Source organism: Panthera uncia, chromosome A2, assembly GCF_023721935.1.
Source record: "Panthera uncia isolate 11264 chromosome A2, Puncia_PCG_1.0, whole genome shotgun sequence".
In the NCBI taxonomy this organism is placed as follows: Eukaryota; Metazoa; Chordata; class Mammalia; order Carnivora; family Felidae; genus Panthera; species Panthera uncia.
In genome coordinates, this window is record NC_064816.1 from 154545206 (window position 1) to 154562090 (window position 16885).

Sequence of the window (16885 nt, forward strand, 5' to 3'; positions counted from 1 at the left end):
TTGGGACATGATTTTAGCGGTAAGTTCAGCCTACTGGTAATTAGAAAGAAAGAGAATTAGCGAAGGAGAATTCCTCGACACCTAATGGATGTGAGTGCCGTTTTCAGAAATAGAGACAACTCTGTTTTCTCCATAGAGTTTCTTCTAAGAAAGGATCATGTGTTTCTTCTAATAGAGGAGGTCTAAAATGGACCTGGTGCATTTCAGGGGGTTGCATGTATGAGATTGAGAGAAGGTGTTACATGGAGACTGAGGGCAGTGGACCGTGGCAGGTAGAACCAGTGGTGTCAGAGACCAGGAAGAGAAAAGATGTGGCTACTGTTTCGGATTCACCTAAGATGTCACGAAGAGGAAGACAGGCAGGTGAATATTGGCTGACGCCCCGTAGACGTTATTGCTGCCTTTCTCTCCATGGAATAGAAAGGACAGTAGTTATATTGACATAGGTTTAAGAAAAGATAAGAAATGTGGAAGCGAGTTTTTCAAACATAATCAACTAGAAATTGGAGAATCAGGAATCAGAGAAATGAAATATTGCCTGGAAAAGGAGTTGAACTGGAGTGAGTTACTCTTTGGTTTGGTTTTTTGTTGTTTTTAAGCGTTTTAAGCCTCTCGTTTGGCTAAAAATTTCAGGATTTATGTAAGAACTTTTTGAAGGGTATCATACAAATTCCATAAAGTCTTCTTTTATAAAGAGTAACAGAATTCTACAAAAATTTACATCTAAAATATATTAATAGCTGAAACTCTCATGTTAAATGCATCCCAGGAGGAAGCTACAAAACTAAAGATTAGAACATGAAAACAGATTCTGCCTCTTTCACTGGCTTATCAGTGTGAGCGGTCCAAACATACTAAATTTTATTACTTTGAAAATCAGTATTATACTAAAAAAGGACAGTTTCTTTTTTTTTAAGTTTATTCATTTATTTTGAGAGACAGAGAGCAAGAGAGATATGAGCAGGGGAGGACAGAGAGAGAGAGAGAGAGAGAGAGAGAGAGAGAAAGAGAATACCAGGCAGGCTCTGCACTGTTAGCGTGGAGCCTGATGTGGGGCTCGAACCCACGAACCTTGAGATCATGACCCGAGCCGAAACCAAGAATTGATTGTTTAATCGACTGAGCCACCCAGGTGCCCCACTCTAAATCATTTTTGAAACAAGTTTAAATAGAAGACGAAAAGCAGAAATGGGTGGGGAGAGGTTTGATAACAGAAAATAAAATCTAAGCACTTGAACAAATATGCACACACACACACACACACACACACACACAGAGCAGTTGAATTATATCTAAGGACCTTTATTTTTTCAACCCTTTCTCCTTTTTTTTCTAAAGTGAAACACAGAGAGAAGCCTTTTAAAAGCCATGTGCTTTATATAGGTGTGATGTTACTGTTCTGAAGCAAGTACCCGATCCTGTGACCTCACAGAATGATCATCACCTTTTCACTGCAAAGCAGTTTACTTGCAGTTTCATTGACTGACTGGAATTTATGACAGTCAAGGAAATGGACTCACTCATAGGTCCACTGTGCCTTTTGAATGCCATTACCTAAATATCAGGCATATCTAGCTGCTGCTGAGTCTTGTAGCCATTTAAAGTAATTTAAAGTAATAAAATTGAGTGTGTCCTTTCACTTAGACTTGTTCATGCTTTTCTTACTCCCTCTCTGCCCCACCGCCACATGTCCATACACAATCATGGTCACAATCCAGGCACGTTTCATTTCATCACCAGAAGGAAAGAAAATCCGATCTAGGAAAAGTATAGAAAATGTCAGGTGGAGACATCATTAGCATCCTAACTGTGAGAAAAAAAAAAAAGAAAGAAAGAATTCGATGCTCTAATCAGTTGTGTGTTTCTCTTATTTCTGTCATTCTATTTATTCTGAAACCATGATATATTTTTATAGCATTTAGTTTTGCCTGACCACGGAAAGCAATACTTGATTAGGCAAAATAGAAGGTAGTATAAAACGTGTGAACGGTAAACAGAGATGACTTGAGTAAACATTTTGGATTCTTGCACCCTTTCACTCTCATTTATGGCCTTATTGCCATAAACTAGATTAATGCCACAGATACATTTTTGCAAGTTTTTATTTTAAAATAGAACTCGAGTTAATTTTCCGTGCAATTAAATACTACACTGTGCTTAAAATGACCGCTTTTGGAGCCAGTGAGAACTGGAAACCGTCATGCTGTGTTTTCTTGACCGATAATAAAAATAACAGCAACAATGAAAGACGGTTAACAGGTAACATGGTGTAGCGAGTGCTCACTCTTTGCCAAGAAGTAAGTTGAGTCCTTTGCGTGTACTAATTACTTTAATCGTCATAGCAACCTTGTAAAGCTGCTGCTCTTATTTTCTCCATCTTATACGTGAGGCAGCGTATGTGCAGGGAAGCGGCCAGCTCGCCCAGGATGAGGCGCGAGCCGCTGCTGGAGCCAGCGTGAGAACTCGGGCACTTTGCTCCAGAGCCATGGGCACTGACTCTGTAAGGAACCCATCAGATCTAGCGGAATTCATGGCACCGTGGGGAAAAAAAAGCTCATTTTTTTTTTCTTTTTAAAGGAGATGTTTCCCATTTGTAATAACTTTTATGTATTTTGAGTATGCTGTTTTTAAGCGTAGTTGTGCATGCTGGGCCCTACGGCAGTGTCAGTCGACGGGACTTTTGAGGGCAACGCCGGCCTATGGCTGTAAATGAAAAGTCCGCTGCCCCCCAGGGTCACTGTGGTGTCACTGCCTCATTTCTGTTCGTCCCACGACTCAGGAAGCAACCAGCTCGGCCCCATCTACGGCCACACGTCTGTGACGACCGGAAGTCTGCTGGACGACCACCACTGGCACTCTGTGGTCATCGAGCGCCAGGGCCGGAGCATCAACCTCACCCTGGACAGGGGCGTGCAGCACTTCCGCACCAACGGAGAGTTCGACTACCTGGACCTGGACTACGAGGTGAGCGCCAGCACGTGGCCGTGGCGGGAGGGCCCGGGGGCTGCCGCCGTCCCCCACGGCTCTGCCGGGAGACCGCCAGGCCCGTAGCTGCCAACGCCACCCGCTTTCGACTCCGGGGAAGTCTCATCGTTCCACTTCAGGGCCCAATCTATTCACGCTGTCATTTTATTCGTTTCTAAATCTCTAGTTTTTAATTGTATTTGAAATGTTTTAAAAATCTTGGTACCAACGTAATCATTTGAAGGGAACGGGCCATCTGTCCTGTCATCAGGGCAATTTAGTAAGTCCAGAATCAAATACAAGATGTAATCTGTCCATTGTTAGTTAATTATGCTATAAATCACCCATTCTTCTTGAGGGTGGATGGACATCACACTATAAACGCAGGGCTGCCTAATATTTATTACAAAATATTGACTGAGAAATTCCAAGTTCTGATTTATATTAAGTCATTTATGAATTCATGACTGTAGATAGTTCCTCAGTCAGGTTCTATTTTCTCAGATAGAATTATCATATAAGAAAGAAAGTAAATATAGAATATTTTAAGAGGTTGTTCATAAATAAGAGGACGTATTTTACTCCCTAAATGACCAACGATTAAAAAAATTATTGATCATATCGATCCCATAAAAACTATATAGTCACATATTATACAGGTTGGCATTTCAGGTTTTTTAATAAATTATTTGGAGAGCAGTTCAACCTTAAAATGTCCACACAAAATGTTAATCACATATAGAGATAAGAGTTCTAGACAATATTCACAACAGTGTTACATTTTCTAGAAGAAAAAGGATGACAATGAAAAAGAGTAGCACTAAAATAAATAGGATGAAATATTATTCAGCAAGAGGTTTCCAAACTTCCTTACTTCGCAAAACCCTCAGTGTGTTATAATTTTTTCCACAGCAATCCTAGGCTATTCTGTAATAGTTTGAGCCAAACAACTTAATATATGTTAATAGCCTAACAACTCGGGAGCCCTTTGAAAAAAATGCAGCTAAAATAAAAGAAAAAAAGTACATTCGTATGAAAGAAAGAACAATGGTCACTTGCCGATGGGCGGAGTGTTCCTGTGCTGTCTAGCTCCTCAGATTTTGGAATCAGATTTGACTGCCGTTCTCATCTTCTGTCCCACTTTTGCCTTCATGTGACACTGTTTTTATCAGAGAAACAGCTAAAAACTCATGTTCACAAAGACAGGAAATCATCAAAAGCAGTGTAGTAGGATGTTGGAACGGTGAACTAGTTCAAGCTAGCGTTTCACATAATGCCCAGAACACGTCAAATATCACTGTGTTTTCTTTAAAAATATAAAGTGTAGGGACGCCTGGGTGGCTGAGACAGTTAAGCATCCAACTCTTGGTTTTGGTTCAGGTCACCATCTCACGGTTCATGAGACAGAGCCCCGCGTCGATCTCTGCGCTGACAGCAGGAGCCTGCTTGGAATTTTCTCTCTCCCTCTCTCTGTAGCCCTTTTCTACTCAGCCCGTGTGTGTACGTGCTCTCCCTCTCTCAAAATAAATTTAAAAACTTAAAAAAAAAAAAATATCAAGTGTATGGTAGCTGTGACCCTTTGGGGTTTCTGTGCTCAGTATGCCTCGCTCCCAGTTTTGAAATTGTGTGTACACACACACACACACACACACACACACACACATATACACACACAGAGATTTTTAAAAATGTGTAGTAGGCTTACCATAAGATAATTGAAAAAGTTAGGATTTACACCTGTGTTTTATATTTTCTTTTCTTTTTTTTTCGTTAATGTTTATTTTTGAGAGAGATAGGGAGACAGAGCACAAGCAGGGGAGGGGCAGAGAGAGAGGGAGACACAGAATCCGAAGCAGGATCGAGGCTCTGAGCTGTTAGTACAGAGTCCGACAGGGGGCTCGAGCCCATGAACTGTGAGATCACGACCTGAGCCGAAGTCAGACGCTCAACTGACTGAGCCACCCAGGTGCCTCTATATTTTCTTTAAATATTTAAATAGTTTCTAAATTGTCTCCAAGATGAATCTGTTACATACATTCCTATATAGGAATTTAAAATAGATTATGCTACATAAACCTTGATATTGAGACTTTATTAACATTAAAATAAGTTTAAGGTTATCAGAAAATAATTGTATCCATTCCCCCAAAATTTCCTTAAAGCAAAATGATCATTGCAAGGGAAAGAATGTTAAAATCCCAGAAGTTTCTCTTTTTTTCTAAATTAGTGTATTTCTTGGCTTAGGTAGCTTATCTCTCCCTGTATGAGAGAACCTAAAGATAAATTATTCATCCTCCATTAATAAACTCTGAAGTATCATACAAGAGATTAGAGATCCTGGAACATTAGCAGTGGGCAAACACAATTCCAATTTTCAAAAAACAGAATTAAAAATTTGGGGTCATACACTCTATGAGTTTGTGGTGAAATCTATGAATATTCATGCACACACAAGACCTTGCATAGAGGGTCAGCACTTTCCTGGACACGTTGAGGCCCATCAATTATACACACCATGTTTGAGAACTTCAGCTGTAGACGACAATGCCTGAGACATTGTTAGAGACACTGGGAAAAATGTTAATTTATTGATAAAGAATCAGGAGTCAGTTGAATTGAGTCAGTCTCTCGGTGTTTTTGCACATATTTCTTTGACTCATCCATACAATAACTAGACTCAGACCCCAAGTGGGGCTTGTTATGAATAATCGAAGTCATTCCTATTACTCAGGAAATTCCAAGGGTTTTAGGAGCTCTGTGCCAGGAACTGGGAACAAAGACCAAATATATTTATTTTAGCACACCATGATAGAGTAATCCCATCATACAGACTAAATACAAATCATCTCAAGAACATACATAATAAAAAAATACAGAGATGCGTTCTGAGTGGTTATGTTTTGTTTATCGTAATTTAATTTAAATCTATATATTTTAGTTTTTAACAGTGGCTCTGTTTAACAATCCGTTTTCATGAGCCAGCATGAGTAGGATTTAGCACACCATAGGGGTAAATTAATACCTATAGCCATTCCCAGAGATGTACATCATGAAAGAAACAGTAGAAAACACGTTTGCTTCTTTGAGGTGACTCATTGTGGGCATTGTCTTGTGGAGGATGGTTTAAGAGTTCGCCTTACTCACCTCCTGGAGCTTAGTTACACTGAAGAGTGAGCCAATCACCATTTGCAGGCAAACTGCTAGCCCCGTGCTGCCCTGAGAAAGTACAAAGGTAAACAGATGCACATCCTTCATCTCGGCCAAAGGGCAGGACCACACACTGATGTTTGGCCTGGCTTCTCTCTTTTCCGCAGCTAAATTCCAGGACGCACCCACTGTGCCTATTATGCCATTGCCTTTACAGTACAGTTCTGCTTGGGAAGTAGAGGAATGCATGCCCCTTGATAGCTGGAGAGCTAGGCTAGGATTTGAGAGAGAACCCAGCTAGGATTTCGTAGAGAATCAACTGCACGGCTCAAACTGGACCCAAAGGCCTGGGTTTGTGTCCCTTTTTGCTTCTTACTGGTGTGTGACAGTGGACAAATCATAGTCCCCTTTTGGAAAGTGAATGTAAAACTCCTTTGTCATAGCACTTGAAGAAGCGTAGGAAGCAATAGGAACCACCCCACGTGTCGGTTATGTGACAGATGCCTCCACATAGAAGGTGATGTGGGCAGGTAGCCCTGGGCTCACATGGCAGCGTCGTGGTCATCAAGACCCCAGTCTGCTTTTACCCTGCCGCTCTTCCACCCCCATTGCAAGTCATCCCACGATGGCTCTTCACCTTCCATCTTGCATTCCTGGTGGGAAGGAAGAGTGGAGAAGGCTGTGCTCGCCTCCCCTTTCATTTATAGTTCTTAGACTCACACAAGGTTCTACTTTATTCTCACAAGACCAAACCTTGCTTCACGGAGGTTGGTGAATGCCATAGGTTGGCTGGAGAGCTCTGTGCACGCTGAAGAATGTTTGCATTTCCTAAAGAAGGTGTGAGAAAGGACAGTCGGAGCTATCTAGCAGTCTCTGCCGCGCTGTGCAAGCTCTTGGTAACTGACAAAATGGTGAATGTGGCTATTTCCTTAGAGTCAGGGTTGTTACTGAATGGTGACATCATCAGTAAGCCAATCGTGAGTTATATGAATATATGATTATCTAGCAACTGCAATGATGGCTTTTTTTGGCTACCTGAATGATTATAATATCAAAATATTTTGTGGTTCAGGCACTTCATTTTACTGATGAGAATGCATAATCAGAAGAAGTGACAATCTAATATCATATGATTAGTTGTACTAGGAATTGGGATTTGAACCCACGTCTCCTAGTTGTGAGGAAATCTGGTAAATTGAGCCTCTGTTGCTTCCCTCTGATGATGAGGTAGGACATGTGCTGAGGGTTGCTGAAAGCAGGGAAACCAGAGGAGTGCTTAATCGTCATCCCAAAGAAAAAAGTTCCAAAAAAGTTCCAAAATAAATAAACCATACACCTGGAGAAAGAATGAGACAGTATGTTGAAACTAGTATTTAGTAATAACGTTCAAAATGTGCCACTGCATGGGGCACCCGGGTGGCTCGGTCGGTAGAACGTCTGACTCTTGAATTCAGCTGAGGTTATGATTCGTGAGATCAAGCCCCGCTGTCAGAGCGGAGCCTGCTTGGGATCCTCTCTCCCTCTCTCTCTGCCCCTCCCCCACTTGTACTCCCTTGCTCTCTCAAAAATAAATAAACTTAAAAAAAAGTATTAAAAAATGCGATGCATGTCATTAAGCATAGAAAATTTTATTCTATCAACTGGGAAAGAACTGGTAAAATAAACTGTAGATGGAAATTATAACACTCCACGTAATTATCAATAATTCTTACCTTTGGTATTAGATATACTTAGTTAGGACCTAATAAGTTCAGTTTAGTGCCACTTAAAGATATTTTCCTAGTAATTCTACTGTTTTAGTTTACAGTATAATTTTCCTTTTGTCATTTCCTAATCCTTTCTATATATTTATTCTCAGTCTCCCCTTCTTCTTTCATATATAAACTCTGTGGTAAATGATACATTTTCAACTAGCCATTATTACCAAATTTTATTTTCAGTGAAGTCCTTTGTTTTTTTATATTGTCTCATAAACTATCATTAATTTGTGCTTTTTTCCCCTAAAACTAAGCCTCTAAAATGCCGTGACACTAAATAAAAGACCATAATTTGCTAATGGCCTCCTAGAACACAAAGGTCTGTTTCTTATGTTTCAAATACCAAGTCTTGGTGTTCAAAAATGTTTAACAACTGCTTTCATTTTCAAAGCTTTATAGGAAAAGTTAATAATGGTACCGTTGAATAATAATTAAAAGAGAAGTAACATCTGGCTTATATATCTTGGTACTGCAGCTCTGGTTAGTATTTAAATTTATTTACTACTAATTCACTATTAGCAGTAAATGTCATTATGGCAATACATATATTAAGTATAATTTTACATTATAGGAAGTTGATACTATACTGCTGTAACTTGGCCAAAGATACATGGAAAAATACGTACTCTCTTTTTATAGGTGATAGTTAGCAGCCAGAGAATCACAGTAAGGGGTGTCCAGCTTATTCCCTAGGATTCAGAAGACGTATAATATCTCTCAGCCTCAGTGCTCACATCATAGCCCCCACGTCCTAATATGTTCTTAATGTAGTAACAAGACTTTTTGAACCATTTTCTGTATTCGAATAAGTCTAGTGAATATTTTTTTTTTTAAATTTTTTTTTAACATTTATTTATTTTTGAGACAGAGAGAAACAGCATGAACAGGGGACGGGCAGAGAGAGAGGGAGACACAGAATCTGAAACAGGCTCCAGGCTCTGAGCTGTCAGCACAGAGCCCGACGCGGGGCTCGAACTCACGGACTGTGAGATCATGACCTGAGCTGAAGTCAGACACTCAACCGACCAAGCCACCCAGGCGCCCCAAGTCTAGTGAATATTTGACTCAATGGTTTTTTAGAGTAAAATTAAGTCTACATAGGATAAATACAATATTTCTTCCTTTGGGCTGTGGTTTTTTCAGGGTAGTATTATATTCATACTGGGTATCTCATGATGACTAGAAGCATTGATTAGTATATCTTTGAATGATAAACATAAAAATATGTTTTTAATATTAATGAAAGAAGCGTCCTCAATAAAATCTTTTGAAACATTTCAGGAAAATTTATAAAATGCCTTTTGAGTGGCTACATTGGTAAATATTATTACTATTTACTTATTAAAATCATAATCTAATTGCCAGAATTAATGATACTGTTATGGACTTCCATAACAACATAATTTAATATGCAACGGATTCTGGAGGAAGAAAAAATGTCTGTATATTCTAGGAGAGGTAAGATAATTGACTTTGGCTGTATTAACAGTTTTGTCTAATTTATTGTGAATGTTACTTGTTTAAGTCAAACACAGTGTGAACTTTTATAATTTTCTTTTCTCAAAGATAACCTTCGGAGGCATACCCTTCTCTGGGAAGCCAAGTTCCAGCAGTAGAAAGAACTTCAAAGGCTGCATGGAAAGCATTAATTACAATGGTATCAACATAACTGATCTTGCAAAAAGGAAGAAACTAGAGCCCTCAAATGTGGTAAGATTGCTCACTCCAAAATACTGATATAGAGAAACGTCACAGTTTTGTTTTCTGTGGAGTATCGAACAGCGTCACACAGCATTTGTCATCATGCCGATGTGGGGCTCAACAGTGTAAAAGTAACTTGAGAGTTGCCTAAAAATGTGTAACGAGTGGATATATTCTGAGAATAGGTAATAGTTTTTGAGGTCGATTAGAGTGAAATAGATGGTAAGTTTCACTCAGATGGGGCACAGGATTTTGACACCATGTTTCTGGATTCCCTGCCTCAGAGGGACAGGCGAACCTCAGTTGTGCTTTGTCCTGGCAGGTCAGCAGCCCTTACACTGGCAGCATCATGTCTCCAGATGTCTGATCATATATGGCTTTCCAATTCTTGTTTATGATTTAATTCAATATTTTAGAAAGTGTTACATCCAGGAACTTGATTGTACTCACTTGTATGTTTCCAGAGATAACGCATCCAGATCAGTAAATAAATACACTTTTTGTGAAAGCCAGAACATACTAAATATCAGGCAGTTAAATAAGGATCGATTGCCACTGGGTAGTGAAGGCTGTGACATAGAGCCTGACAGGGATCTTCTTCCAGCTTCCTTTGGGAGTTGTTTCCAGATTTAACTGTTTAAAGGAGGAGAGCAAAAATCGAAGAATGCTCTAGCATACCCGCTTCTCCATGACACTGCTTAACATCACTGAAAGATACCAGCTGAAAAATATAGTATGTGTCCCCTGTTGTTCTGCAAGAGCAGGAGTTAACTTCAATCTACAAGTATTATTTGGAAGAGTCTGGGGTTCCGGAGACCCACGCATTCGGGAAACCACTAACAGTAGATAACGTTACGAATGCTTGCCTCATGTCCCAGAAGAGCTCTGATGGTCAGTTGCGCTGCATTTGAGCCGAGGGTTTTTTTTTTACAAAATGACTGGACAAAAAGAAATCCTGTAATGAATAAACAGGAGTCCCAGGTCAGTTATAAAAAAAAATTATTAAGGTATAAAATAATTAATGTGAACTTTTTCTTTAATAATTATTTTTTCTTAAAAATAATAGTATATACTGACTAAAAAGTTGAAATTTGAAATGATCTCATCAAACATTAATATAGAGAAAAATAGTAATAGTTCCATTTATAGGCAGCAGGCACTGTGCTAGGAATGTTACTTTTATGGTAATCTGAGAATAGTACTACAGTATGAGTAAAGATGTTGTCATACACGTTTTGTAGATGAAAAAAAAATGTGAGATTTTACCTGGAAAAGTAACTTTCCAAAATGAATGTGAGTGGATTCACAGCATGTGACCCCCGAGGTCATAGTCTCCTATATTGTGTTATTTCCTACCTAGAGCAGTATTAATATATATGCTTTTTTAAGCTTTGGATAAAATGGCACCAGGGTCCTTTTGTTTTCCCAGAAATCATTGCTTAAGATAAAAAGGTACAGAAGCCAAATCATCAGAATACTGTTTGTATTATCTGCACCTTTAGGAAGCAGTAAAGTGTTATTTCTGCCCAAACCTCCCATTGGGTCCTGAGATGCATTCATTAGGCACCCAAACTATAAAGGATTTTCCTATGGAGACTTATTCCCACGGCACCTTTAACTGCAAAATATATTGCAGTTACAAATGCTATTTTAACTTGAATAACAAAGATATTTAATAAAGATAGATATAAATTATCTATAATTATATTTGTTAAAATAGAATGAACCCACACGGAATAAGCTTCTAAACAAAAACGTGTACATATTAAAATTTTAGGCAGAATAGAGACAAGTGGGATATTTTGTAAGCAACTCTAAAGGGAATATTTATGAAGGAAATTTGCTTTCAAAGATGTCACGTGCTGGTATTTCAGTGAAATTGACTCAACACTCCTCCTGCACCCTGTCTTCACGCACCAACACGTTTCCTCATATTGGTTCACAACCTCCTGGAGAGCTTCCTGGGTGTAATCTGAAAACAGCCTTTGGATGCCGAGGCAGGGAGAGACAAAAGAGGCAGACCACATCCCACTGGTTTGTGGCCGGTTTCATAGACAAGCAAGGGACTTGCTTCAAGACAAGCAAGGGAACTTCCAGGCTTGTCTTGGGCAGCCAGGAGATGAGTAGATCTCTGCCTTGCCTGCCAAGTCTGAAAAGTTTTATGGAGGTCTTAACTGGATTCACTTATGGAGACAGGAGGACCCAACTGACTTCACGCAAGTACCCAGTTCAGATAGCCTCAACCCCGCATCTCTGTCTCAAGGCTCTGTCTTTGGAGCGGCCTCCGGGAGTTAAGGAGGCAAGTGTAGCAAACGTTCCAAGGATGGGGGAGGAGGTGGGGAGCCTCTAATTGTCCCAGTCCTGCTCCAGGGTCAGCTGGCAGTCACGTCCTCTGGTGACCTCCTCTGGTACCTCATTACACATTGACTCCAGAGTCAGCATTTTTGCTCAGGAAGGACCTTTAGTTTTGCAGGGAGACCATCTCCACAACCCAGGTATGTGGTCAGTTATAACATCTCCATTATTAGGCGAAGGCAGTTCTTTTCATCAGTAAAAGCGAGCATTTAAAAATGACCATCTGTGAAGCGAAGATGCAGGTTTAATTTGAATATTAATTCAGAGGGACAGCCTGCGTTAGATGTGATGGCTAATGTGCTAAATGGAAGAACCGTCCATCTAAACATAGACACCGTGGTGTTGTGTTGTGAAATAAATAAATGATTGAAGGGCCCGATGAAAATGGCAACAAATTATATTCCTCAGGATATTATAGCGGGATAAAAGAAGTTGGAAGCAAATGTAGGTTTTCAGACCTTTAATAGGAAGGTAATTACACACTGAATGTAACGTTTAGTACAGTGTATCTGAACGGTAAGTCACATTTCTCTGTACAAAATAGAGGGAGTGGGAGGGGAAAGGAGCAGGCTTTAATGATCAAGTTTCTTTTCATTTTGTACGTTCATATTAGTATTTTCAGAAGCACGAATTCAGTATAATCTATGCACATTTAATATCACAATAACAATATAACAACATAATCTGAAATAATCACGATTACGCTGATGCCGCACAGTTAATACTAATTCACATATATCCGGTATAAGGATAAGAGCCAAGAATCTTTGTCCCCTGATGTCAGTTAATAAATAGCAACCGAATGGCCGTAGTTCCCCTGCCCCCGCTAACCTGTGAAGGGACGCTGGACAAAGGCCGTCCGGAAGCCGGCAGCCGCCTCTCCTCCCTGGCTCGTGCCTCATCGGTACCGGGGGAGGGGCGCGGCAGCCCCCTGCCTTGTTCACAGAGTCCAGCCGTCTGCACTCAGCCCACCCCGCAGGGACGCCTCCCGCCCCGTCGGCTGTCGTCCGCCAGTTCCACGGAAGACGGCCCTTCTTAGATCCCTCATCTCGACGCCGGCCGCCCTTAGGCACACCCTGCAGGTGGAGTGATGCCCGGGCGTCCGGTTGCCGAATCCCCACCGCGCTGGCTGCCGCGTCGGAGCGCTCGCGCGGGCCCAGGCTCGGCTTCGGCCTCTGTGCACCTGTCGCTCTGTCTGCCGTGGGACGCGGACTGCTCGTTTGAAGCCGGCGCGCCTCTCAAAGCGCGGCCTTGTGTCTTACAGGGGAATTTGAGTTTCTCGTGTGTGGAGCCCTACACGGTGCCTGTGTTTTTCAACGCTACCAGTTACCTGGAGGTGCCGGGACGGCTTGACCAGGACCTGTTTTCCGTCAGTTTCCAGTTCAGGACCTGGAACCCAAACGGCCTCCTGCTTTTCAGTCACTTTGCGGATAATTTGGGCAACGTGGAGATCGACCTGACCGAAAGCAAAGTGGGTGTTCGCATCAATGTCACGCAGACCAAGATGAGCCAGATAGACATCTCCTCAGGTGAGTGAGCCCCGCTCGCGGCCTGCTCCCGAGGCCGCCGTGATTTCCCCAGCCCGCGTCGCTTCTGTTGTCTCGTGTAGGTGTTGCGTGCCCGGGGTCCCGTGCGGATTCAGACTCGTGAGGGTCTAGCTTGGCTGCCCGGAGTGCCCGGGCACTTGCTGGGAAGGGGAGGCCTGGGCGAGGAGGCAAGTCGGTGGAGGCTGTGTCAGCACCAAAACCTTCTCTTGCTGATAAGCGCTAATTCATGTTCATCGGACGGTGGGTAGTGCTCTGAGTGTTTCACGTTTACAGACGAAGAATGTCTGTTTTACTAACAGAAGAGTACCTGGCAGTTTTTGACTTGGTGGACATTCAGATACCTTTTGCCCTTAGTAACAAGTGCATGTTAATTTCATTATGACTTTTAAAGTTATATTCAGCTGCTTGAAGCAGAGCCTCGAAGTCTTCTAGCTAAATTTATGTGGTATTTCGGGAAAACCGCAACAACAGCAAGAACGATAACAACGAAGGGTGGTTACAGGGAGGAATGACAAGATGTGTGCATCAACTGAGGAAAGACTGTCTTGGCTTAGGGTGATTTTGAAACATGACCTCACAATGGTATCCTAGACTGAGGCTGGGGTCATAATTGTTCTTAACTGAATAAACTTAGCAGTCTTGGGATAATCTTTGACTAACATCGTACAAAGAAAGCTAGGATCACAGGGTGAGATGATATAAACAGAGAAAAACTAGGGGGACTGATAAACAGTAAAAGTTCTCATCAAATTTCTCTAGATATTCCTTGCCGTAGTATTATATTTTTATTTTGTTAGAGCTCCTTAGAAATGGAAAATGGGAATAGCTAACGTTGACTGAGCGCTTTGTACAGATGTACCAAACACTCAAATGCTCAACTGTAAGACTGCCGACTCTGATTTCTAAATATTCTTGTTCACTTGCAATACCGTATGTATGCACCTGACATGGTTTCTAACACGTCCTACTATTTGTGTCCGTGTCGTTTCCCTGCAGGCTGTTAGGTCTTTAAGGGATGAGGTGATGCCTCTTCTTCTCTTCTAGCCTATAGAATAGCACCTGTTACATTAGAGGTCCTCTGGGAATGTTTGTGGAGCTAACACTGTGGCCATTTGAATTCGTGTTCACTAACAGAATATCTCTGGCCGAAGGGTATGTGTCTTTCCATACGACAAGCTTTGTGTTTCTGTAGGGCGTGGCTGTATAGACTATGACTGAGAAGGATTCAAGGAAGGTATAGGGACCATTATGTCAGAGGTGTATCGAATTATTGAAATCAAAAGCTGTTGTGCAATGCCTGGAAGTTTACTTTTTCTGTGTTTGCTGTTAGTTTTGCTTTCCACTGAATGTTCAAATGGATTGATCAGCCATATTTTATCACTACTTCCCAGTATAGATTCGCCTGGGGAGATTTAGAGCAAATACAAAATAACTGGAGATTCCAGAATAACACATAAAACACATACGCATACAAATATCGACCATAGTTGAAAAACTCCCCGTTAGATTTTACTATGATTAATGATTCATTTCTAATGACTAAATACATAAAAATATAAGTATGAAGTCCTCCCTTCTAGCGTTCTCTGAACAAACCCAAATTCCTGGTGATTTTCCATGTAACATGAACCCTTATGATGGTAATGATAGGATCTTAAATGTACAGGTCAATAAAAATTTCCTAATTTAATTTGATCTTATTTAGGACTCTAAGATACTTTCATCTAATTTAAACTGTATTTTTACGAAAAAATAAAAGGACGAAAGAAGAAAGGAATCCAATATGCAACAACTAATTTACCTTAATAGATTTGCTTAAATATGATAAAATTGGACTTTAGAATTTTTGCCAATTTAGCCAACAATCTGTGCAAATTAAGGGCAACTCATGGGAAATTTAAACATTTCTATAACCTTGCTCTTATATATCCCAATGAAAATACCTTACTGTTTCAAATATTTATTTTTCCTATACACATAGTGGAAGTCAAGATCACATCAGTTATTACTGCTCAAGTTTCAGAAAGATTAGCAGGTAAATATAGATGCATATACATTTTTTAAAAGTTATGTCTATACTCATTTAAACTGTTTATTAAAAAATAAAAGAAAGAAAGAAGGAAGAGATTCAGTATATGACTACATTCATCCATCCTACAAATACACATGGAGTTCACAGAAGGCAATTTTCATCTATATTTAAAGCATTTTACCCAACTCAATTAAATGTATGAGTAACTTAGTGCAAGTAGCAACACCGAGAAAATAATTTAGAAAAATAAGTTAATCCCAGGGCACTAATGTTTGCTTTAACAAAGGGAAATAGTCTGTATTATATCTACCCTATTCTTTTTTTTTTTTTTTAATTTTTTTTTTCAACGTTTTTTTATTTATTTTTGGGACAGAGAGAGACATAGCATGAACGGGGGAGGGGCAGAGAGAGAGGGAGACACAGAATCGGAAACAGGCTCCAGGCTCCGAGCCGTCCATCAGCCCAGAGCCTGACGCGGGGCTCGAACTCACGGACTGCGAGATCGTGACCTGGCTGAAGTCGGACGCTTAACCGACTGCGCCACCCAGGCGCCCCATATATCTACCCTATTCTTATCAGCAGCATGAACACTGATGAATGTCAGTCCTTCTTTACTTTATTATTAAAATAGCTTGGTTGTAGGGGTGTCTGGGTGGCTAAGTCAGTTGAGCCTCTGGCTCTTAGTTTTGGCTCAGGTAAAGATCTTTCTCGTGGTTCGTAAAATCGATCCCTGTGTCCTGCTCTGCGCAGATAGCATAGAGCTTACTTGGGATTCCCTGTCCCCTCTCCCCAACTTGCTCACACTCTCCCCTCCTCAAAATAAATTAAAAAAAAAAAACTTAAAAATAGCTTGGTTGTGAAAATGTAGAAGATACAGACAATTTAGAAGAGGAAAGCAGTCACTGATAACATTACTGTGTGCACACACATGCACACACACACACACACACACACACCACTTCTAGCATAGTGCATTGAGAGGTCATTATAGAGACACTCAAGTACTGTCTGTTAATAGATACTTGTATCTTGGTTTTGCTTTTAGTTAGTAAGTTCTGTGGTCCAAGATGAAGGTAATTCAAATGGTTCACAAGCCTTTTCATTTTGTCTTGGACAGCATTGTTCTTGGTGATGAATTCAAACTAACCCTATAAGTTAGAGAATTTTCAGTACTTTTTTTCACCCATTCCTTGTATTTTTTCCCTCTATGTTGTAATTAATTTCAGGTCTCATTAGTTTTGACAACGGATTCAACTTGTAAAATTCACTCAAACTCTGAGTTACCTTCGCTTTGCACAGTGGGTTATCTTCCCGTGAAAATACTTTCCAAGTTGCAACATCAACTTTTATAAAACATTCCACTATATTTATTTCTATTTAGA

General features: G+C 40.5%; 1 protein-coding gene across 1 annotated transcript in view; it reads left to right on the forward strand.

Moving 5' to 3' along the window:
* CNTNAP2 (contactin associated protein 2) overlaps nucleotides 1-16885 on the forward strand; it is a 1963583-nt gene that overhangs the window by 901314 nt on the left and 1045384 nt on the right. The window contains exons 6-8 of the mRNA XM_049643059.1: nucleotides 2780-2964; nucleotides 9435-9578; nucleotides 13189-13453. Of these exons, the coding sequence (XP_049499016.1) occupies nucleotides 2780-2964; nucleotides 9435-9578; nucleotides 13189-13453 (594 nt within the window). The remainder of the gene's footprint in view (nucleotides 1-2779; nucleotides 2965-9434; nucleotides 9579-13188; nucleotides 13454-16885) is intronic.